General features: G+C 40.0%; 1 protein-coding gene across 1 annotated transcript in view; it reads right to left on the minus strand.

The window, feature by feature from the left end:
- PLB1 (phospholipase B1) overlaps nucleotides 1-18,271 on the minus strand; it is a 79,140-nt gene extending 60,869 nt beyond the window's left edge. The window contains exons 1-14 of the mRNA XM_010706793.4: nucleotides 18,157-18,271; nucleotides 14,319-14,359; nucleotides 13,281-13,344; nucleotides 12,751-12,809; nucleotides 11,231-11,271; nucleotides 10,358-10,401; nucleotides 9,586-9,670; nucleotides 9,149-9,200; nucleotides 7,896-7,982; nucleotides 7,575-7,637; nucleotides 6,197-6,279; nucleotides 4,000-4,078; nucleotides 3,240-3,344; nucleotides 2,315-2,407 (exon numbers count right to left, since the gene is read on the minus strand). Coding sequence (XP_010705095.2) covers nucleotides 2,315-2,407; nucleotides 3,240-3,344; nucleotides 4,000-4,078; nucleotides 6,197-6,279; nucleotides 7,575-7,637; nucleotides 7,896-7,982; nucleotides 9,149-9,200; nucleotides 9,586-9,670; nucleotides 10,358-10,401; nucleotides 11,231-11,271; nucleotides 12,751-12,809; nucleotides 13,281-13,344; nucleotides 14,319-14,359; nucleotides 18,157-18,205 — 945 coding nt within the window. The 5' untranslated portion in view covers nucleotides 18,206-18,271. The remainder of the gene's footprint in view (nucleotides 1-2,314; nucleotides 2,408-3,239; nucleotides 3,345-3,999; nucleotides 4,079-6,196; nucleotides 6,280-7,574; nucleotides 7,638-7,895; nucleotides 7,983-9,148; nucleotides 9,201-9,585; nucleotides 9,671-10,357; nucleotides 10,402-11,230; nucleotides 11,272-12,750; nucleotides 12,810-13,280; nucleotides 13,345-14,318; nucleotides 14,360-18,156) is intronic.
- Between the last annotated feature and the right edge of the window lie 6,586 nt (nucleotides 18,272-24,857).

Below are 24,857 nucleotides of genomic sequence, written 5' to 3' on the forward strand. Positions count from 1 at the left end.
GGCCCTCTTCTTTTCTACAGGGCCTGGATTTTGAAGAAGCAGAATAGGTGTTACCAAGTGTGGCTAATACTATCAGAATTCCTTGAAAAGAACAAGCAAAATGCCTAGTATTGACATTCTACATAAAGTGAAATCAGAAAAGCTGAGCAGTAAGAAGCCATAGAAAGACAAATCTATACCATAGGATATCAGAGAAATAATAAAAAAAGAAAAATAAAATTTAAAAGATGTGAAGCCCATTAGAAGCACATGACCTCTGATAATGTCACAGTCTTGTAAAAGATGGATATAACTCAAATCTAGAGGTCATCTTCTGACTGATAAACCCTGGAAAACATAATAGATCAGACTAGATGACTAGATCTGTACCTAGATGACCCAAATTCTCATAAACTTGGTTCAGTTAGCCCCAAACAATTCCTGCTGCAGGGGCTCAAAATGGGCAAGCAAACAGGCAGCAGTCTGGTCCTTCTCATCAGAAATATTCATTTTCTGCACTAGTTGGAAAATTAATTCAGGATTTCATTTAAAAAAAAATTGAAAATGTATAAAATGTATCCGTGGTGCTAAACAAATAAAAAGGACCATTTTTCTTAGAAAATTGGATGTTCATGTGACTTACTCCTGTCTAGGTTTAATATTTATAATGGTTAATATCTGTGGAGGTTCCACCACCTCTTCCTATTTTCTTCCCAATCATGTTTAAGTGACAGTGGGAACTGCTTGATGTAAATAAATACTCCCACTACTGATGAGGACACTGAGACATGGACAGTCAAAGTAACTCAACCCATTTTTTATAGAGAATTGAGACAAAAAATTTAATTCGGATTTCAGGAATCTGACTTTCAGTGTCTGCTGCGCTCATTCAATTAGTGAATCTAGTTACTTCATGAGACTAAGACAAAATAGTGATATAGAGGACAACATGAATCTTATCATTGCATCTGCTTTGCAATAGAAGAATCAAGATGGGAACTTTAACATCATGGTAAGGAGTGTCACAGATAACAGCAAAATGGATGACTGGATGCAGCACATTTGGTCAAGGTTAAAGATTCAGTGCTTGATCAACTTTAAACTCTAAGCTTCGTACTATCTATTTAAAGTGTCAGATATACACAGAAAAATATCTTTTATTGGAACAACTATTATTTCTAGCTATGTTACCAGGTTGAATAAGAGAGAGTTCCTTCCTGCAAATCCTACTTCTTTAAATGGTCAGCACCACAGCAGTATTACTTCTGCCAAAAATAGCATGAAATGAAACAAGAACACATCCATTTGCATGGATTTATTTCAAGAGTGGTGCAAAACAAGCAAAAAAAAGTTTGTTTTTTATCTTTAACTTTATTGACCATTGAAGATTCCTTTTAATTAAAATAAGATCATGTGTGTACCTTACGCTGTGTCTTGTAAGAAGTATATTTGGAAAAAAAAGCAGAAAACAGAGCTTCTAATCCAGAATGAACAGTAAAATCAACATTTTACTCAAAACTACTGCTATCAGGGCAAATCTAAACATGGCATGCACTAAGCAGTAACATCCTACCCTGCTCTAGTGAGCATAAATGCAGCTGTCTGCTTTTGTTTTGTCTCACTGCAAAACAGCTCCCATTCCTTTACTTGCCCCTTCATCAGTGAAATGCCAACTCCTCCAGCTGTATGAGCATGCACCCAGTTACACATAAAAATGCTGTTTGTTACTTTCTCAAGCCTGCAGAAGGAAACAGCCTCGTACAGAATTGGACATTGTTTTAAAGCTTGAGTGGTTCAACAGGCCATGTTTCTTTTGAACATGCTTTCTCTCCCATTTTAAGGTACCACACTGTTTGGATTTTCTTAGCTGGGTAGAACATCCAGCTCTAGAGGAAGCAATAGGAATTCCCCAAGCCTTCCTGTCAACTTTTTACTATGAGCAACAGAAGCAGAATGAAAAAAAAAACTGACATTATGAGTGGGATGGATATAAAACACAATAGTACAACCACTTTAATCTCAGGTTATGAAAAGCCTCAGTTGTTTCTGTGCCACTCTGCCACAGAACTGAGGCTAGCAAAAGGGTTTGCCACAGCTCTTCTACTCCTTGGCGATAGGGCTACTTCAGAAACATTTTTGAAATGTTCTTGGTAGAAATTAGCAGCCACAGGGCGTTTAGGATTATTAGAGAGCAGATTCTTCACACTGAAAATTAATCATGGGATGTTTCTTTCCTATATTTCTCCTTCCAGTCTTCCAGGCTACTCAAAGCCTGGCTAGTGTGGAACTGCTACAAAGTGTCTGTACTAAGTCTAAAATCTGTAGTACTGCTCACCATGTTCTTCCAGAGGCTCAAAGCCATGAAAATATAATCTTCTTCCAGAGTTTCCAATTGTGTCTTTGATGTGCTGAAGAAACCATCCCTGCTCTGAGAAATCATAGAGACCATGACAAAACAGAGCAACAACAAAACATAAACACAACAGTGACAATATGGGAGATCAGGGAAATATGCAGATGTGATCACATGAATAATTTGGATATAATAACTTGGAATAAACAACACTTGCCTTAGCTAGCACTTACAGGCTTAAAAAAAAAAAAAAAAAAGAGGAAGCATGAATAATTTGTCTTAGTAGAACGTGTTTACTTTTAAATGAAAGTGATTTAAGAATTTGGAAAATTGCATGCAGTGGCCTGTTGGTCAGGTGGCTTGATACCACAAATTGGAGAAAACAAAGAATCCAACAAAGACATAAGATAGCACTGGAGAAAATAACAGAGCAATTTATGGAGACGAAAAGTCGTGTCATAGAAATTAAGTCAGGCATTTGTATATGGACCAGCAGTTAACAAAACAAGCCTGTCATAAGACAGCAAAGGAAGGTTTTGCAACATAGCAGATCCAAACTGCCTGGAACACAAATTTCCTTCTCCCAGTCCACTTTGTTCTCATACTGAGCAGAGGGAAGCAATGAAATTAAGACATGGTCAAAGAGTTGTTAAGTGCCTATGAACTGGACTGTTACCCACCACCAACCTATTATACAAATAGCCACCAAGTGTTTTATATTGGATTTTGATACTTTATTGAATGATCCATTGTCTACAAAATCATACTTTTCCCTTCTCCAGATCTCAAGGTGTGTTCTACATTCCTAACTAACTTTGTCGTTTAGATAGGAAGGAGCCAGCTGAATACTGCGCTCAATCTCAAAAGACACACTTCAGAAAGAATGGAGCAACACGCATTTACTCACCAGACTGAGCAAAAGATTTGTTTCTTGGAGAGAAGGCTGAAGAACAACAGTGAAATCATCCTTTTGATCATACCTCTTAGACTTTAGAAGTTTTTCCCAAGCATCCTAAATGGACAACCATTTAATGAGATAAGCATTATCATGTAAAGAGTGTAATACATGTGCAATTCACTGGTTCTTAAAGTGAACTTGGATTATCCCCATCCCTAATAAACCATAATAATCAAATTCTGTAATTCAGAACAAAGACTGTAATTGAATGAAGCCATCTTAGGCAATAGTTAGAAAATCCTTGTGGCTATGAGAAAGATACACTGAATTAGCATTATTTTCTTTGAAAGGACGGTAAGTTTAGTACTGTACTTACTTGCCTCCCCATCATTCTTAAAGAAATTCCTGCACATCTGCCTTTGCCTTACTGAAAATTTCCCTCTTCTAACTTGGCATCAACAGCCAAGTCACTGGACAATAAACCATTTCCTTAATAGGTTATAACAGACCCTAGGTTCAAAAAGCTAGATAGTCATTAGAAACTGGAAGAGATGCTAAGGTCACTCAGACATGCAGAGAACTCATCTTCATTGTTCCTGATGTGAGAAATGGAGTCAGGATTGCTGCCAATATAGTGGGGAAAAAAAAGAAAAAAACAGTTTCTAATCTTCCTCACCACTAGCCCTCCCATAACTCCTCACTTCTGTTTAATCTGGAAAATGAATAGACAGACATATCTAGAAATACCAAGCAACAAAAAATGCCTTACCTGATAGGACCACCTCAGAATGTTATAATTTAGCATAGAGTGTTCATGAATGCAATTGCACTGATTCCCAGTTGAATTGCTGCAGAGAAGATGAAAAACAGACGTTATGAACTTTTGATAAAGTAGAAAGAAAGCACAAACTATTAAGATACTGGCAAGCATATATTGAAGCCCAAATTACTGCATACACTGACAAAACTCCATATAGATGTTTTATTATTTTAAATGCAGAGTGATAAATATTTCCATGTCCAGAGCCTTGAACTGCTACTTTGCTTGAAAGCCTATTCAGCTGGCAAATATGCTAGACTTGGATTAGCACAGGGTTTCACAAGCCAGCAGCCTCTTCAGGCTTAAAACTGCTGCACTGGTTTTCAAACACTTTCTTTTCTATCATCACATAAGAAACTTGAACACATTCAAAACAGAAGGACTTTTGCCTTAGTTTTTGGCAATAAAACCACCATTTAGAAATGTGAATGGAAACTCACTGCTAAAAATACTTAATTATGCTAAGCAGTGGCCAGACATTATCAAGTAGCTAGATAATCTCAGTCAAACCTCTGATCTACAAGATGAGATCTCCACACTGCATATTTCTGCAGCTCACAGGAAAACTCAGACTCTCCTCCAAGGCAGCAGACAGGAACAGTATTAGATATGTTTGAGATTTGTTTGGTTCCAGTACAGATACAATCAGCTGAAAATTCCTGGACAGATAGGAATCTGAAAAACTTGTAGTGGGACTTGCAGGTGTAAGCAGAAAGCACCAGTCAGGATTAGACTCTCTCTCCTTTTCACAAAATTCTGGCAAAACCTGTAAATTGTCAGTATTTCTGTTAAAATGCTTTTTTATTAGAGCTGGTGAGTGAAAGAAATATGAACTCAGAACCAGCATCCTATCACAGCCTAACAGACAAGTACACAAGGGCCATTTAAGAACCTCATACAATACACAAATAGAGTTGTGTAGTTTCCTGAAAGTGGAGTTCATAAATTGTTTTTATGTTCTTCTTAAATATTTAAGTTTCTTCTTTTGGACAGAGCTCATATTTTTTCTTTGAAAGCATAATCCAGAGATGAGGATGTGCTAACCAAATACTGAGGCCTTAACTTGGGAGATGATCTGAGCCTGAGGTTGAGATGAGCCCAGGAGTTTTATACTTGAGCACAAAGCATACAGACTGGTGGAACTGCTAAAACAGATAAACATAACTTCAAGATCACATTGATAAGTAATCGTGCCAGAATTCTCCACACAGTTGCTTTTGACGAGGGAAGCTTCTTCTCTGCTTATGCTTGTTGTTAAGTACATGGTTATACAGCAGCCAGACCCCCACCTTGACTCCCCCTCCTGAGTTGTATGTGCACAAAGCTTGTGAAGAACATCAGAATGTATATATTAGTACATACTGTGTCTCATGTCATGAGCACAGGAAAAGATTACTACAGTGAAACAGAGTGTAATCTCATCAGCTGTAAACTACTCTATCATAATTGTCCATGTGCAAACTCCTACTCCCTGCTAAATTGGGACGTAAGCTACTCGCACTTTTCTTTAAAGGTACTGAGAGAGGGAGATAGCTGAAAGCATCTATGCAAGTCGTTACCATAGAGGAATTAGCAAGTTGGAAGTTCTCCATTCCACCACACTCTAAGCCCAAGCAGTAGCTTTCTTATAGCTTCATGATTATTTTCAAAACCAGTTATTCCTTTTGTGAATATTGTGAGCATTGATAGCTAGAAACCTCCAGAGTTTTCAATTCAAGAGTTGCAGGGCAGAAGCAACTCTGACTAAAGAACAGGGGGTGAACGGACCTTAAAGTTTTGTGATCATGATTGTAGTGAGGTGGAGTTAACTTTCTTCGCAGCAGCCCATAAAATCATAAAATAGTATGAGTTGGAAGGGACATTTAAAGGTCATCTAGTCCAAGTGATGGATAGATAGGAATCTGAAAAACCTATAGTGGGACTTGTAGCAGCTGTTAAGTTAAAGCACTTACTTCTTGTAAATCCATGCCTGCAGAGAGAGTGCATCAGAAGCAAAAGTTGAGATCTAAAAATCTGTGACATATTTTGACGTCAAGGGCAGAAAATTGTTCAAAAGTCTACCTGATTGGTATAGAAACAGTACACACACTGGACAATGAACAGTAGTAGGAGATAGTGTTAAGAATTTAAAGGGAGCTTCTGTCACCTGGCATTTTGAGGATCTTGGCACATGAGAAAGGAAGTTGTGATCTCAGTGGAATCTACCAAATTTACGAAGGCCTTGGGAACCTGCAGTGATAAAGTAAAAATTAATGACATTAATATCTGCTGTTGGAAATCATAAGTTACTATTTCTGCTACTTGCTAGTATCTACAACTTGTGTTACCTCAGAGCTAGGATTTTGTCTTCATAAAATCAGTGATCTGAATCTTTGCCAGTTCCTTTCTGAATCCTACTCCTATGTGCCATCTAGTATAGCCTGAGTCATCATTTGTGAAATATTCATGACAATGATTTCTTGACTGAGATCTAGAAGTTCATTTTTACATGAACCAGATGACCACTAAACAACTAAACTGAACTCAGATGAGCAAGGAACTACTATTTTTGTGTCAATGTCAGTGCAATGCTTGAGGATTAAATATCCTGTGTAATAGCAAAAGCACTCACATATCTCACCTCACCTCTCCCCTAAGGATAAAGCAGATTTCCATTTCCATACTGATATTTCACTTTCGTGAATGCACATATACAGATTCTGGAAATAATAGAGGAGGGAATCTGAAGCAGATGTATGGGTAGAACTTCACCCATACGCAATATTTTCAGTCAGTCTGGGAAGAATGAGTGCGTGTGTCCTGATGTAATCAAACTGGAGCAGATGTAGAATATCGATCAGGTTGTCAATCCAGTAACATAACATTCTTGGAAAAAGCTATTGAAATACTTCAGATAAATAGTCTGTTGTAGTGGCTATGCATCTTTATCTAGCCTATTGCTCATTGGTAGACTAATACTCAGGACAGAACACTTCCCAAAACTTATCCTAGAGAAATAGATCAGCTTTAGTTCAGACAGCTAGAAATACTGAGGTCTTAAAATGGACACAATGGCAGAAAAAAGACCAAACAGATATTATACAGATCTTTAATGTTTTTTTTCCCTGGTATAAACAAGTCTCCACTAGGCATTTAGCAGCCAGTACAGCGCATAGATTGCTTCACATATCCAATAATTACATTTATTTTCATAAAGATCACTATTAAAAAGGAAAACTTCCAGATCTAGACTGATAAAGTCCATTTTTCATGCAAATCACTTTAAAAATAAAAGGCACAGACTAAGTAGCACATCAGTCTGAGTAACAAAGCTAAGCTGTTAACTGTCCTTTCTCTTTGCATGCGTCAGATTTTTAAAGCACAAATAAAACACTTACTGGCAATGAATAGAGCTAGAGGATTAAAGTCAGTGAGATTTGTGTTGTGAATCACTCGAACACTGATACAAGCCAAAGTTCAGAAAGATAGGAAAAAAAAAAATCAGCAAAAAATTCAGGTATTGAAAACTGATGAATACATCTTACTTCTTTATATAAAAAGTCTAAGAGTTCTTGAAGTTTTTCCAGGTTGTCCAATATGCAGTTCTTCTGTAAATGGGATGAGAAACAGCTTAAAAACGAATCAGAGAACTGTTCTACTACTGCATCTCAGATTTGGGATCCCAAATCAAGTACATGTTTCTAAATACAAAAGATTTTGTGGACCAGAAGCTCATGTTACTGAATAGCATCACTCCGATCTTCTATAACCAGCTACTGCTTTGGTTCACTATGGCAAAGGATAGAGCATGCAAAAGTGATTGGATCACATACTTTGATGGCTAAAGCACCCCATGAAAACATTACCGGTTGTGTGAAGGCACAAGAAGAGCATGGGTTTTCAGCACTAAAGAAAACTGTGATCAGTTTCCAATCATTTTGAAAGTCCATTATCTGGAAGAAAAATAAACAAATTAAAAGGAATATGATGGTAAGAGTCCTATTTGCCATCCTTTCTCTCGCGCAAGATTTAAATCAGCAAGACAAAACAATAGTCAACTGCCCGACCCCAGATGCTTTGATCCATTCCATCTGACTCATCAGCTTCTCTCTAGAGAAGGCAGCAAATAGATGGTTATGGACCAAATCCTGCCATTAAAGATGAATGCACACCAATAAAAATTCCAGTATAAAGCCAGAAATTGCAGCTGCCATTGAAGAGTTCACTGGAAATGGGCACACACTGCTGAGCACGAAGCTGTATGCTGCTTCTTTCCAACCCTGATGAAGTTTACTGACAGGTTAACATTCTTGAACTGCTGAGACTGGCTCATCCTGGTGGGATGCAGACTAGAGCAAAAATCTAAGGGCTAGAGCCCTGCCCAGCTGTCCTAAGCTCATTAGGCAACATCCGCCAAACACAAAGAGCATTGGTTAGAAGCCTTCAGTTCCATGAAAACTTATGCTAAGTTCATACACATACAGTCTTGCGAGCTCCCTGCATAGGGTGTAGGTAACAGCAGAACCAATTTGGCAGTTAGATATGCGAGTTATGTGAAGATCATTTTACAAAATAACACGCCTGAGGGTTGAGAATAGAAGAAAAAATGAGTGCTTAAAACTCCAGGGTGGGATTTTCAAAGCACTCAGCCATGAGTGATAATACAGTTCTCACCAGCGTCAACCACTGATATCAGCCAAAGCATATCTCGAGCTTTTTGAAAATACGATCCTAAGATAGCAGGAGGAAGAGATAAATATCAAGAATTACAATTTTGGGTTGGCTTCTCAGAAACACTGGCACAGTTACAGAGTGTAGATAGAAGTCTCACATCCTTAAGCAATACAAAAACAAAAAACGTTGGCTTCCATGCCAATGTCATCAGCCTCTTCTGGCAAACATAAAGCAGGTGAGATATTTTCAAGAACAAAACTCCATACCTTAAAAGAGTACAGAACTGATTCTATTTACATCTAATAGACCACAGTCTGTTAAGCTCAAGAAACAATATGTCCTATTTTGAGGAGATCTTTAGGTGGTGTTTAAGTATTTCATCACATTTCTCCCTTTTCCAGATTGGAGACCAAACTCTCGTAACAGTCCTGTTCCTTAAACACACCTGGTTCTCTTTCATGAGCTTCACTATTTCCCCAGCTTGATCCAAGAGGCTTCTGAAAAGCAGAAAAAGAGAAACTATCAAGGCATCAGCAAGGGTAAAGCTTTGGCAGATTTTTATTATGAAGTCAACATTTGAAACATCAGGTGGGATTCATCTTTTCACTCCTAAATGTGTAAAAATTAGACACTTGTCTGAGTTATACAGAAAGCCTGGGGTGATTAGCTCACATTCAGACATCTCACTTTCAGATGTGCCTTTGGAGAGATAAATAGAGCAGACACACTTCTAAGCCATGACAGGGTCTGACCCCAGGAAGCCTGTACAGCCTGGCACTGAGCATATTCTGTGTTCAGTGAAATTCTCCAGCATCAAACACATCTACCCTCCACCTTTCTAGATATAAGTGAACAAACCAGCCAAAAACCCCTCGAACTTACATTGTTTGACCGTCTGATGCTGCTCCCATTGTGACAGGCAGAGGAGACTGGTGCAGGACCGAAGGATTAAAACTGCTAATAAGAGCTGAATGACATACACAGGTCAGGTGTGCTACTCTGCAATTGCACTATAAACAAAGCTGAACCAAACCAGAAAATGTAGGATCTGAGGGATCTCTTGGCAGGCATTAGAGGTTCACCCAAGCTGCTCTGCAGCTGTTTTGCTGGTGCAGCTCCTAAGAACTGCAGCTCTGACATCTGAGTTTGCCTCTAGACTCAGGTGAGAAACATTCATCCCACCTCTTACGTCAGCCACAAGTACGGGCAGATTTAAACACAAGCAGGTGTAGAAATCAACCTACTGAGAATGGGAAGCAAGTCAAGACTCCCTTCACAACAGCCAGCTCATAGATGATGAATTCACACGTGGTGCACCTAAGGCAGCTTCAGTGTAAGCCCCTGAGCATATGGCAGCAGAAAGAGCACTGGACAAGCAAACTCACACAAGATCTCACTCGGCTAGCATTGGCAGTGTGCACAGTGAAGTCACACCAGCAGGGACGGGGGCTATCCACACAGCCTGTTCAAAGTCAGCACAGGTAACTCACTCTGTGTTGCACTCACATTCACTCAATGCACCTTTCCTCAGGTTCCCCTTACAGTCCCGTGCTGCACTCATGTTGTACCCACACCGCAGCCCAGCAAAGCCCTTGACTGTCAGCCAGCACTCCATTCAGTTAATTTGCTTAAGTTTGTGTGCAGCAAGACACACCTGCCAAAATTTCCACGCTCACTTCAGGGAGGCTCTTTCCTGTGCTGTAGAAAGGGAAGAGAAAACAAGAAGCTGCTGTTATTCCATTTCTCGAAGTTAAATTACAGCACAACCTCAACATCTTGCTAGCTAGTCTACAGCTTAGAGCATGTATTCATAGCAGCTGCTGAAATTAAGAATGGGGCCTTTCTCTTCCTAAAATCATAATGTCATCAGCTACTGCTGAGTCTCAGATCTCATTCTCTCTCTTCACTCTATATGTTGCAATAATTGTCCTTATGCATACACACCAGCAGTGCCAGGACCTCTCTTTGTGCGTGCACAAGCAGACACAGATGTTCATGCAACTATTGAAAAACAGCAGCCCTTTAAAATTTGTCTTTGCAGGGCCAAATCCTCACCTGGAATGCCTCAAAAGAGCTACACAGATTCGCATCTCTGAGTCTTAACCAGATGCTTCTACTCAATGATTTATATCTGCTAAGAGGGCAAGAAAGAAGAAAGCATTGTAGAACTTGTCCATTAACACTGGGAATCATTCAGGCAGAGGACTGACAGGGTATCGGAGCTCTTGGGTTCTATTTTTGCTTTAATAAATCTCCATATTCTGGTCTCTAGTTAGTGGAGGACATTTACTACATAGGAGTAATCTTAGAGTAACGAGTCTGAAGGTTATTGCAACCCTAAAGTAGTTGCAGATCTTAGACAAAAAATTTCTGTTAACTAAGGAAAGGGGAAGATCCTATGCCTCAAAATTTTTTCTATTTAAATAGGCTTTCTTTTCCTTTCTAGATAATAACAAAAATTGTATTGTGCCTAATACTGTATAAATTAGTATCATGAAATGAATCAATGCCAGCAACTCATTTTTACCTTTGGAGTAAGTCTTCATGATGAATGCTGGATCCCAGTGGCTGTGAATAAGTAGGCAATAAGAATGTCATTAAGCAAGGTTACACACTCTGCTCCCTATTGTACTCTTCTTTTTTCTTATATGTTTTCTATATACTCATTTCCATTATGCTTCAGTTTGTCACAGATTTAGATTATTTTCCAGGGCTGTCATTTTCAGCACTTCTTATTACAATGTGTTCTCATAGTCTAGTCTTTTTTCTTACTTTTTTTTTTTGCTTTCATTAATGAATTTATTGCATGTGGCTTAAAATAAAATGTGATTAACTTAACTCAAATTCAGTCAACTGAAATGCTGTTCTAAACCATATTGAATTGCTCTCAATCTATTCCTTTTCAACAAGGGATGTGATCTGAAGTCACTAAGGTAATTTACACGGATGGCACTCTGCCAATACAGTGCCTGATGAAAAAAAACTCCTTATACAGAGAAATTTCACCAATTTCAAGGAGTCTAGGAGGAGACAGTGAAATGTTGGCTCTAAAAAAGTAGACATTCATTAGCAGAATATCATTTATACATTCATTATATGGCACCACCCACAGGCAATAAAAAAATCATCACCACAAAAAAAGGCATGCTCTGAAGTGCCACACATCCAATATGGGCAAAGAACCATCAAATTTAGGAAAATCTTTTCTCCTAAAGAGGGAGGTACTTGCAGAGAGTCCAGGAATGCCGATTTTTTAATGGAAAGCTTTGAGACAAGGGAAAGTATGACATCTTAATGAATACCAATTCAAATTACAAAGTTGTTTTGTGATAAGGGAGAACCTTCCCCATTTCTTGGAAACTGTAACCCTAGACCAACTCCCATTCTTGCCCAATAAATACACTTCTACGCTTTCTCAAAACTTGGAAATTGTAGTTAAATGTTTTAAAATGGGCCTCCAAACTATTTCAGATATTTACTTCGATTATTAAGGCAAGTTAAAATCACCCAAATCTAACCAGAAGAGGCAGGATAACCTTACTCACTGATTTATACATCAAAGTTATATATTTATGATTCATCCAGAGCTTTTTCCTGCAGGATAGAAACACTTCAACAGGATCAAAAATCTACTGCATCTCTCTATAGTTTGTCCTAATGGCAGTCATCACCAAAACAGTACATTTTTTCAGTTTGAGTTTTCCTGAATACTTCTTCCAGTAATTTGATCTGTTCAGCTGTTGTTAGGAAAATCCAAGCACAATAATCAGATATCATGGTTCTGTGTAAGAGCACCGTGATCAAATTTCTCCTGCATTAAGTCAACTGGTTATTTTTAGATTCAGAGTATACTGAAATACTGAACATTCAAAAGTTATTTCCAGTCATTTTTCAGCAGAAAACTTCAATGCTCATGGAAAGTTTCAAGTCCTAAATGCCCGCACTGGGACCCCAAATTTTACCATCAGCTCAGTTCACCACCAGCTCATCACAGAGTCAGAACAGAGGAAATGGATCATGTTCAACACAGTTCATGCATGTACTTACTGTTTGCAAACTTCCTATTGCAGTGACTACTTTAATGTCAGCTGGCCTCAGAGTATGAACTGCAAAAATGTTGAAAATCAGGTTTGAAAAAAGAAGTAAATTTAAAAGACAGTTACATTCACTAGTATATTAAAACATGGCAAAACTGATTAAAAGCATGCAGGAAGAAGTCTATACTGATCTTTTGGACTAGTAGCTTTAAATCAGGCAGAGAGAATGAGAAACTTCACTTAGAGAACGCTTCAGCTGCATTGAAATGTTCAACCATCAAGCAAGAAGAGACCACAAAAGACAGTGGTGAATGATTTAAGCAATACCAGAATCCTCAGCAGCTGAAGAAACAAAGGTATTTTTATGAACATAACAAAAACCCTACAGACCCTAACCCTAACCCTAACCCCCTCTCCATCCCTTTAGTGACATCACACACACATTAGGCTCCTCAGACCAGTTCATTTCCTTCGCTCCGTGTCCATTCTGAAATAACTGTGGAAGTGAAAGCCTCTGCAAGAATAATATTAGACACAAACCTGAAGATGAAGGAGTCTCAGGTGACGTCACATGCTCGCATGAAAACTGGAAGCTTCCTAGAGCCTTTGACATAAATAAATATGGTTGGTTGCTTATTTCCAAAAAGAAATTGTCAGAATGAGAGGTCATAGAGGCTCTATTTTCAAACAACAACAAGCTCTTACTGATGTAGCAGAAATTTTAAAGAACAATTGTACCTCTGCTAGAAATACATGGGAACACAGCTCTGGACAGCTCTCTTCAAATCCTCTCTTTCCAAACTCTACACCTTTTGCTCAGCTTTCTTACCAAATTCCTACAGAGCAAACAATAAAATGTGCTGAATACAACCTATACCTTTCACTGTTGTGAACAGAGAATGCTTAATCTGGGAGATCCCAAAAATGAGCTTCTGCATGCATCTTTGCGTGCCACAAGGCACACAGTGTACAAAACAAAAAGCCACACTCAAGCATGAAGCAGGAAAGGAAACACGAACCAAATATATCACCGATATTCTGGGCCCCTGGCAACAGGCAGAATTTCCATGTGAACGCAGAAAATACTAAAGAGGAAAATAATGAAAGAAAGACCTGTATTCAGGGCAAGGACATGAGTGATATGAATATACTCAGCATGAGAGACGGATGACTATCACTAGGAACAATTATTTCATGCCCTCCTGCATCCTGACAATAGGTATGGTCCATCTCTAAGACCTTACAGAAAGACAAAAAACAACAACCTTCTTCTAAAAGAGCAACAGAGCATCTCGGAACAAGTACTAACCACAGTCAGCCTATGTACAGGATGTGCAACCTAATAACAAGCAGTGCTCGGAGAAACTTATTTCCTGATGAGGTATTATAATCTTGCAACTGCAGTATCACACCACTGAGTCATTTGCTTTGCATTTATTCTTTGCAGAATTCAACAGTTTAGCACACTAAGCTCTTCTTCCACCTGCCTCAGAGGAAGTGACAGCCAAAATGATGAAGATAGATCAAAAAAAGGAGAAGGAAAAAAAAAAAAAAAAGAAATCTGTTCTCATAATTTACCTTTAGTTTCCCCTGTTCTTCCAGGAGATCTTCTGTCTTTCCTTTAAAATAAAATAAAAGAAAGAATAAGGGATTGTGCAATTTTTAAGCTTAGAAAAAGCCTTCAAAAAACAATAAAACTAAAACCACACAATCCCTATGAGGAGTAACTTTTCTCCTCTTTCCTATTTTCCAAAGGTGAAGCTTGCTCCAACACCAAATATATTCTCTTAGTTTTGGGTATACTAACGTAAGATTTTAGTTATTATAGTCAGATGAGATTTGTTGAAATTAGCAGATTATAATTAAGTCATATACACAGGTGATAAACTTTATCTTTCACAAGCCTTAAAACCAAGTTTTTCCAGTTTTCCTCTTCAGCCATGATGGAATGGTTTGGGTTGGAAGAGACCATAAAGCCCGTCAGTTCCAACACCCTGTCGAGATCAGGGCTGCCCCCCACAAGCTCAGGATGCCCAGGGCCCCATCCAACCTGGCCTTGACACCTCCAGGGATGGGGCATCCAGAGCCTCTCTGGTCAGCCTGTGCCAGCACCTCACCACCCGCTGAGTAAAGAATTTCCTCCCAGTATCTAATTTAAATCTCTCCTCTTTTAGTTTAAGCTCATTCCCCCTTATCCCGTCACTATCTGTGCATGTAAAGAGTCAGTCTCCCTCCAGTTTATAAGCTCCCCTTAAGAACAGGAAGGCTTCAGTGAGGTATCACCAGAGCATTCTCTTCTGCAGACTGAATAAGCCCGACTCCCTCAGCCTTTCTTCATAGGAAAGGTGCCCCAGCTCATCTGAAGCTGCTCCAGCAGCACTACGCCTTTCTTGTGCTGGGCACCCCAGGCCTGGAAGCAGTACTCCAAATGGGACCTCACAAGGGCAGAAAAAAAGAGGGAGTATTACTTCTCCTGTATTATGATGGATTTTAATTTTGTTTCTCAAAAAAGGAGGGGCCTATCTGCTTTTACTGTGAGAGGTACAAAATACCTAGGGCAACTAATAAACATGTGATTCCCATTAACAAAGAGATTTTGCAAACACCAACAAATTCACGTGTGATCCAGTCCCTAGATTTTATGCCTTAGAAGTGCAGCTTAGGCTTACATTAGCATGTGCAAGCTGAAACTCCTTCAGAAAGGAGCAATTCACATTAATCTACATCTTCCACAGCCACAGAGCAACATCACACTGTTATGTGATTGCCATAGTGATAGAGAAACTAGATTCTCGTCCTAGAATGTTGACAGATAACGTAGCCTGTTAGAGCCAGAAGTCAGGACTGCAGCTATTTCAGCAAACACCATTCTCTTCCCTTGAGTATATACTTGGATTTGTAAGCATCAATTTGAGGTTATCCTAAGATCTTCACAAAGGGAGATTTTCAGCTGAACTTCAAAGTGTGCTGAGAGCTGTCCCTGCTTGCCACACCAAAGCCACCAAAGTCTCATAAGTCCTGCTGTCTTTTCTCCGTTAGCAACCAGAAGCTAACCTGAGAATATTTAGTTGTCCTGCTGCATGCTTCTGCTTATACGTCCTCCTTCTTTCCACATCAAAAAGTAAATGGAGAGCCAACTCAGCCCAGCAGGGGAGATATCCAGGCTCAGACTGTTTGATCTCTTCTCACGTGGACGTTGTTTCGTAAGTCTGAACTCTCTTCCCATTTATCCTCCTCCTAGTGTTTCTCATTTTACTTTTGACTTGAAAAGGCTAGACAGCCCTCAAGAGGTGAGTGAACCAGATTTACACACAGCACTAGGAATGCATTTTTTCTCTCTCTGATTCCTGACATTATCTCTTTGATTGCTGGTAACACTGTGTTGATGTCCTCAGAGAGCTACGTACCATGAAGCAGTACCTAACTTAGAGTTCACCGTAATCTACCTATAGCTAGCACAAGTTTTGCCTGCCATACATTACTTTTCAGTTTGAACATCCTGAGCATTTTCCATCAGCTAGCCTGTCCCCTTATCTGATGCTGAAATAAGCTGAAAGCACCTGTTCCAGCACAGGCGACAGCCTGTTCCAGCAGGTTCCCTCTCCTTTCTTCTCTGTCTGAAGATTTATAATTCATTTGTTTTTTCCAGGGTTTTTAATTAGAATCCACGAAGGTGTTTTTGTCCTTGTGACTATTTAGCTTCTTTAGGAGTACTTGGTCAAAAGATTTTCAGAAATTCAACTGCACTTACCATTGCAGGTTCCCAGACCCTTCTAATAGGGAATCCATTCTAAAATCTAATTTCACATTTGCCATTTTTAATTCCTGACATCAATGCTGAGTGAAGAAATGCTGATTGATAACAGTACTGTTAACATGTACACACATTCATATTTGCTTAGTTCACTCCCTTGTGAGAATATCATCTACTTCTGGCAGTTTGTTGCTATTCAGTATCAATTTATTGGGGGGGGGATTTGATAGCTCCTCCAGCTTGTTCCCTCCCCAGAAAGGATGTTAGTGCAAGGTCTTTTTTAAGCTCTTGTGCTTAAACACATCACAGGGGAGGGAATAAATAATGAAAGAAAAAGAAGTCTTTTCTGTTGAGCTTCAGACCTTATTTTTTGTACGTATCAGGACTTCAGATTCCCTGTTTCAGATGTATTTTGAAAGAGAATCTCTTATTTTTTATTCCTTTAGACATGATTCCTTGAATCCCCTCAGATTCATTTTTGGCTTGCCTGATTATACTTTAACTAACCAGAGTATACATTTAGTTTTCTTTGTTTGTTTTGGATTTATGCTTTCTATAGGATGTTTTTTTGACCCTGCTTCTCCCAGTATTATAACTATTCTATGACTCTATCATTTAATAATTCTGGTTTGTATTTTAATTTTTTTCCAAATCCTCTCCCCCTGCCTTCCCCAAAATAAGTGTTTTTCTGAATTTTTTTCCAAAATCTGGGAGAAAAGACTCTTTCTCTCCTTGATTTCACAGTTAACCTGTTTCTGCTAATTCTTACAGGCTCTATCAATCCACATTTTCTCCCAAATCAAGTTTTCTCAGGAATTTCAGTCACACTGCATCTTTTTTTCCAAATTAAAAAGCCAAACCATGAACACATCTTCCATTTATAATAGGAACCAAAGCCTCCTAACAACTGTTGTTTTTTTTTCAGAGAACCTGACATCCTCTAAAGACACTTATCCTCACAGCCTACTGTTAAGGTAGAGCACTACTGTTATTTATCACAGCCTTCTTAGTGGCAGGAAGCTGAAGAAAAAAGCCAAGACAGGCACGATATTTGTAATCCTAGATTCCTATATACCTACAAAATTCAGGTATCTGGTACCATGTATGAATTTCACATAACCAGTAAAGGTACGATGCTTTCTCCAACTCCAGCCTCCTCACCCCCTTCTCACCGTCTCTTTTCTTTGTTTTGTTTTGTTACAGTAATTTGCTCAGATTATACAGAAAGTCTGGAGGAAACAGAAATCTGAACAATGATGCCCTGGGTGTCAGAAGATTGCCTACCCATCCAAACAATTCAATGCCACTGAAAAGAAATTTCAGTGAATTCAAAGAAAAACTTCGGTCTCTTGCTCGAATTTCTGCACCGTTTTGGAACAGATCTCACCATTAACTAGTTATTCATTAGTGTTTTTCTCATAAGAAAACTTCAGCGTCCACCTAAGATGAAATCATTCCCCAGAACAGTGTGAAACAATGCACATATCTGTATCTAAAATGATCAAACATATCCCCAAATCACATCCAAGATCACAGTTTTACTTTCCTATTTTCTTCATCCTGCTTAAAGACTTCTGCTTTATACCCACCTTGCAACAACTAAAAATACAGGTTCCTAAATACTGCATAACAAAAATTTTCAAAGGACCTTTCAATTCTTACCTTCTGAAGAAAGACACAAAAGGAAGAACAGGCCTAACAATAGCTTCATAAGTGCTTCTATGAGCAGGTAAAATGGAGTGCTGTGGGTTACACTTTATGGCTGCTAGAAAACAAATTCTCTTCTTTTTCCTCCTTTATATTCTACCAAGCTGATAACTCAGCAGCCATAAAATTTATTAGCCTATTTACCTTTGGAAAGCAAAGCCACGATAATAACATTTGCATTTCTTATTTCAAAGAGCTCTGCAACCTCAGTTTACAAATAGCCCTATCCACAGGTCAAAAAAGGAAAGAAGTGGCACAGCAGTTCCAGTTTCTCTTTCCCCCCATGTTGCTCATCTTTTCTATTCATGAGGAATTAACCACATGATTTAGCAGAGAAGATGGCAGCTGAAAGCAACGGTTGTTTTGGGTTTCTGCCAATGATAAAGGGAATATCTAGAACATCACGTGACTACTGGATACATTATATTGCTCAAATAATGAATGAGTTCTCAATAAAGACTTCCATAGTTATCTCATAGCACAGATATTGCCCCCAAGTTACTTTTAAAATACTTCAAAAGCTTATTAGCGTCATGTGGTGCAAGTCAAGCAAATTTTCTCACAGAAAACAACGAAATCAAATGTCCGATTAAGGCTTCTCCCTGGGTTCAGGGGCAGCTGGCCACTTTGCAGGGCAGCCATCTCAGCAAGTATCAGCACATAAGTCACATGGGTCAACTTCCAGTAGAGTCAAGGGTCTTCCACACAACACAGTAATTCACTATCAGTCTATCCCTACTACATGTGGAAGGGGGCTCAATTCCTGGGTCTTACAGAGCAGCTAAACCCTAAGTAGAATGCAGGTGGTTTTACTCTTCTCCCCTGCCTCTGCTCCTTCATAGCCTTCAGACAGCCTCGTACTGCATCTTTCTCTCTTCCACTAGCTTCGTAACCACCACATATTTCTAAAAGATGATTAAATTCACTGATACTCCAAAAACCTAACTTAAATTAAGTCCCAGAAGACTATGAAGAACATGAAAGGGCAGCACAGCAGAGAACAGCTGGACTACAATCTGAATAGGGAGAGAATAGCAATAGTGAGGAGAATAAGCAGAGGTGGTGAGGGAAGTAATGCAAAGTCGGTACTGTACCATCATTTCTGGCAGTAGGCACATTAAAGAAAACCTCTACAATTTCAGCTTGTGGAATATCAGCCATTCTTCTGGAGAATTTTCCATTAATGTAGCCTTTTTCACAGGTATCTGCCAAGACAGAGCACTTCTGACAAGTGGTATAGCTAACTCTGCTCTCATTCAGAAAACACTCAACAAACAGAATTTCACACCAAGTTTACCACAAACAGGTGTGATCCTAAGGCCCAGGCTGACCAGATTCATATAACAGTTTTCCCAGTTTGAACAATAACCATGACCTAACAGCTAAAGCTCAATACGTCCAGTTCAGGACATACCAAGATTATAGAGCACCATAGGCACTCCAGCAGTGCAGAGAAATTACTGTATACTCACAGAACAAGTGTGTATCTAAGGAGACAGTAAGACTGGATCATTGAGTACAGGCAGTCAACATAAGTATCAAGTGTTTGAGCAAACAAGCCTAACTAAAATGCTACCATGGTAGACTGTTCACTTTTGCAGATGTGCACTTTTGAAGGATGTGCACAAGTGACTGCTAGATCGCAATATTATGCTCCCAAGTAAGACTCTGGCTATATCTCAATCACAACATACAAGATCTGACCTCTGCAGAACAGCCCACTCTCCTCAGCCATTGCACTGGAAATGCTCTCTGTCTTCTTACGAGCCTGTTGACACCCAAGTAAAGCTCCTGCATAAAGAATAGGAGACTCAGAAGGGTAACTGCTTGAATAAATATCTTAAAATGCTTAAACAAATCACTCACATCCCTGATATCCCAGGCAGTCTGGCTTATCTTTCAAAGGGCTTTTTATTGTCTTATGACTGAAATTTGATATTTTTAAGGAAATACATTGGAGATAGGCCTTGCATCCACTTCAACTTGCAAAAAAATGGGAAAGTAAAATCAGTTCTGAATAAGAACAGCTATTACACAGACTAACATACTAGCAGGAATCTGCACAGACAGGGGAAAAGCTCCTCCACTACTTGATCTCAAACCTCAGCCCAGTACAAACATGCTAGAGACCTTACAAGCCCAAACAACTGTTCACCTCCAACACAGCAGCAACTTTGAAAGAAGAGATTCCCACTTGGGAATCTCACAACCTGAAATGTGTTTTGACACTAATGTATTTTACCCACAGTAAGATAATGAAAAACTTGACGTTTTCACTCTGTCAGGTCAGCACAGAGGCCAGTAGCTCCCTGGGCTGGGTTGAAATAGGGTTCCTAAGGCCACTGGCATGGTTGATGAAGCCCCAGGTGGGGCTGGTCAAAGTCATTATGGTATGTGAGTCAGCGTAGCATTGTGTGAGTGTAAGAATTACACTCAGTGGTCTTTGTCATTAAGTACGAGGGTTTGTGGTAGCTTCATTCCTCAACAGAAAGTTCTCTTTATCAGTAAGTCTGAGAAACAGTCTCCCCAGTGAACTGGAAATGTTTAAAATCTTAGAGAGACTGTCTCTTTACCATACATCAAGTAAAAGGTGGAAAAGGGAAAGGAGATAACATTACTTCATACATTTGCAATAAGCCAAAGAAGAATTTAGCCTTTAGACTCTGTGATGTGCTCCAGAAGGAGAAGAGTGCTAACTTTAAGGCTTATAAGTCCTCTGTAAAGACTTCTTCCCACCACCAAAGCATCAAAATAGCTCCTACATTGAATAGCAAATAGCAGGTGGCAGCAACGATCAAAGAAGCTGGCAGAAGAGAGAAGAGAAATTTTCTCACAGTCATGGGAGGTGTCAGAGATAAACCAAATCCTTTGCACTACTGCGAGGGCATAGCCATACCCTGCAGAAAGTGTGGGGAGCTCCAGCCCATGAGCCAAGCCACAGCTGACAGCATTTGGGAGTACTCCACAGAGCTGCAGCCATGTAGTTAACTACATAATGATCCACACAGAACTTCTGCCTTGCTTGAATGCTGCCGCTCAGGCACCACAGATAGTAGGATGGGCTTTGTACCTGATCCTGCCTGAGTGGTGTCAGTCTTCTTGTCAACTGTTCTGGACAGAGAAAGCTGATGACACAACTGCAAGGAAGGAAGCACTCTGTGTGGAATATTTTGGTTAAGAGCATGTTTTATGCCTTTGTATTTTCTCCAGCAAACGTACCTCTTTTGCGTGTCTAGGCCCTAAAAAGTACAATGTCACAAAAACAAAAGCCAAGCTGTAAAGCAAGCAGCACCCAAACACATACTCAAATACAAGCACTTGAATGTTCGTGACCCATTGCTGTTTTTAGGTAGCTTATAATAATCTTAGAACCATTAAGGTTGGAAAAGATCTCTACGATCATCTAGTTCAAATACCCATTTACCACCAATATTGTGCATTAAACTATGTTCCTTGTTACCATATTTACACATCCCTTGAACACCTCCAGGGACATTGACTCCACCACCTCCCCGGGCAGCCTATTGCAGTGTCCAACTATAACTTAGTTGACATTATGGAAATATAGTAATATATTACTGCCTTACCTCTTGTACCTGGCATAGGAGCTATAGCTAGGAAAGCCAATGGATTTCTTTACCTTGCCTATAAGTTTTGCCTTATCTGCTCACTTAAATGAACTTTTTCCTGCAATTCTTTTAATCATACAAGACATTGAAAATCAGAAACCTTGATAATGATAATTTAAGCTATAGGATCAGCTTTAAAAAATACAAAATAATGAATGTATAGCTGCACATTAACAGAAAAAGGAAAGGGGAGGGGAGAGGAGAGGAGAGGAGAGGAGAGGAGAGGAGAGGAGAGGAGAGGAGAGGAGAGGAGAGGAGAGGAGAGGAGAGGAGAGGAGAGGAGAGGGAGAGGAGAGGAGAGGAGAGGAGAGGAGAGGAGAGGAGAGGAGAGGAGAGGAGAGGAGAGGAGAGGAGAGGAGAGGAGAAAACCACAACCATTCATAATTAAACCTAAAATGTTTGCCATCACAAGTACATTTTACTGTTTGTTAGGGAAGTTGTTTCTTCAGCTGCTAACAGGCAGAGGCCATATATCAGATAGTAATGCAATTGTGCCCACAGAACTATTGTATTACACCAGCACAGCGGAGGACTTGTTGAAATAGAAAGTAAAATGACTCCATTTCATTTGAAGATTCATTCTGTGACTCATCAATAATTCAGTTAATCCTGCTGCCTAGCCAAGGTCTTGATTATTTATTTATTTTACCAAACACATCCCTGAATTGTCCCATCCATTAAATCCAGTCCAGGACGGGTAGAACATTGCAGTGGTGTGAAACAGTTACAAATAAATCATACACCACATTGAGTCACTGTACATTTCCTCGTGGTGTTATGTCTTCTCTTGCTGCAGATCACATTGCTGGTAAACTTAGCGCACACCCTGGACCTAAACAGCAGTTCTTCCTCCATAGAAAAGATCAGGGGATGAGGTGAGGCCCGGAGCAAGCAAGGATGTGGGTCCCAAAGCAGGGATCCCACAGCAGCGAGTGCGCTGGACGATTTAAAGGAGGCTGCTACCACCTGCTGGAGAAAGTGCAAATGGAAATGGAAAAGAAGAAACCAAAGGTTTACCGAGCCACCTCGGGCGAGAGCTGGAAAGTGCTGCTCTGCATTTGGTCAGGCTACCGAAAGCAAGCAGGCCTTTGAGTATTTAGTTCCCTTCTTAAAACACAAGATTTTGGAACTGCTGTTGTTTCTAAGATAGCTTACAATTACCTGTAAATAAAAATGCAAATACAAAGCTTCAAATGCTCTTCTTCAAAGTGAATTTTTCTAAGTTGAGCACATGGCTGGAACACTGGACCCTTCATCAAGATATTTGGGATTGGCAAAGCTGCTATAGAAACTTGAGCTGGCAATAGGTAAATAAGCGAGATCGCCATGGAGGTTATGCCCCTGTTTTGGATAAGCTGCAAAGCAGCAGCCAACTGCAAACACTCAGCAGTAGCTCAAGGCAGCAGTATTGCAATGAAACCTCAGGCCTTGCAAGTGAATGAAACTCAGAATTTAATCCTGATGCCTGCAGGGGTGACAATCTCCCACAGCAACTGTCTGATTGCTTGGCACAAGTCCGTTAGCCGCTGACATGAAAGGAAAAGCCAAAGCATATCTCCATAGAGCTGGTGCCATCCCAGCCCCCTTCTGTAGACAGCAGAGTTGGCACGGTACCTCACACCCTTCGTCTTTCACAACAAAAATGGAGTGCCTTTGCTCTGAAAGATGGAACTGCTCCTTAACACCTTTACTAGCAGCATCTGGGCCTCCAATTTTATATTAATAATTAATAATATGACTGAAAACTAAAATTCAGATCTGGGGGATTCTGGGTTGAGTGAGACATTGGCTAAAATCATCCTCTGGGCCCATGAAGATAAAGAGGATCCCTCAGCTGGTCCCTGCCCTTCTGCTGGCCAGCTGAAGCCCTGCTTTGGCCAACGGCTCTGGACAGCACAACTCAAGATTTGGATATCCTCTGCAAAAGACTTCTTGCTCATTTTACAGTAGTGTGAGGATTTGTTTAGTCTGTAGGCTGCAAGATGACCAGATACGTCCCATGACCTCATCTTCATCTGGCCCCTCAATTATCAGGCCAGGAGGAGATAATGCTGATTCCTGAAGAGCCCTGTTTGCATCCCTGGGAGAGTCAGACAACACCGGCAGTGCCAGTGGGAAGACAGCAAAGAGATGTAGTCTGTCTACCTCCAATATGCACAGTGATGGCATTTTATAGCAGAGACCAGAAAATGTAGATTTTCTTCCTGTGAGTCTCAGGATGAGTCTATTTATTCTCAGATTCCAAGTACTTAATAAGCAAAGATGTCCATGGGAATCACGCACCTAAATAAATGTGAATCTAAGCCCAAGTCTCAAAATAGTAAAATAGAAGCACCAGTACTCCCTTTCTCCCATTCTCTTCTATTAAGTTATAAAATTCCTGGAGCAGTGCCAGAGCCTTGCTGTTTGTATTTACACCACAAAGGGGCTCTGTTTCCAGCCAGAGCTGTATTGTTGCAGCAGTGTGGGATGCTCTCAACACTCCATTGTTATCCAGAGCTCTTCCCACATGAAGGTATGGTGCTTAGATTCTGTAGGGTCAAGCCTATATAGGTACCGTTGCATTCCAGGCTCACTTGTCCATGTACTCATACCCCAAAACCCTCCTGTTTACCTGGCTCCCCTGTAGAAGTTTGTCAGCCTGTCTCTACAAGTCAGAAATATATCCTTCTGACCTCAGAGAACCAGCCTCAACTATACTATATTCCTTTTGAATCATTAATGCCTGTGCTGCCCTTGAAAAAGAGAAGGCTACCAAGAGGTAGTGAAGGGAAAGGGTGTAAGGTTGCTTTTCCTCATCAGCAACGAGATTTTCTAATGCTTCTGGCTGCAGCTGCACCAAACACAGACCTTTGAACTCTGAGGTCCATGGAATGATCGTCTTTTTGTCCATATTCAGCAGAGGCACCTGGAGCTTCAGGCTCAGCCTGCTCCCTTGACGTACTTTACACACCACAAATTGTGGCAAACACATCCTCCCACCATAGTACTCACCATCTACGCAATGTTATGAGCTGCTCTCACCTG

This window comes from Meleagris gallopavo, chromosome 2, assembly GCF_905368555.1.
Source record: "Meleagris gallopavo chromosome 2, MGAL_WU_HG_1.1, whole genome shotgun sequence".
Lineage (NCBI taxonomy): Eukaryota > Metazoa > Chordata > Aves > Galliformes > Phasianidae > Meleagris > Meleagris gallopavo.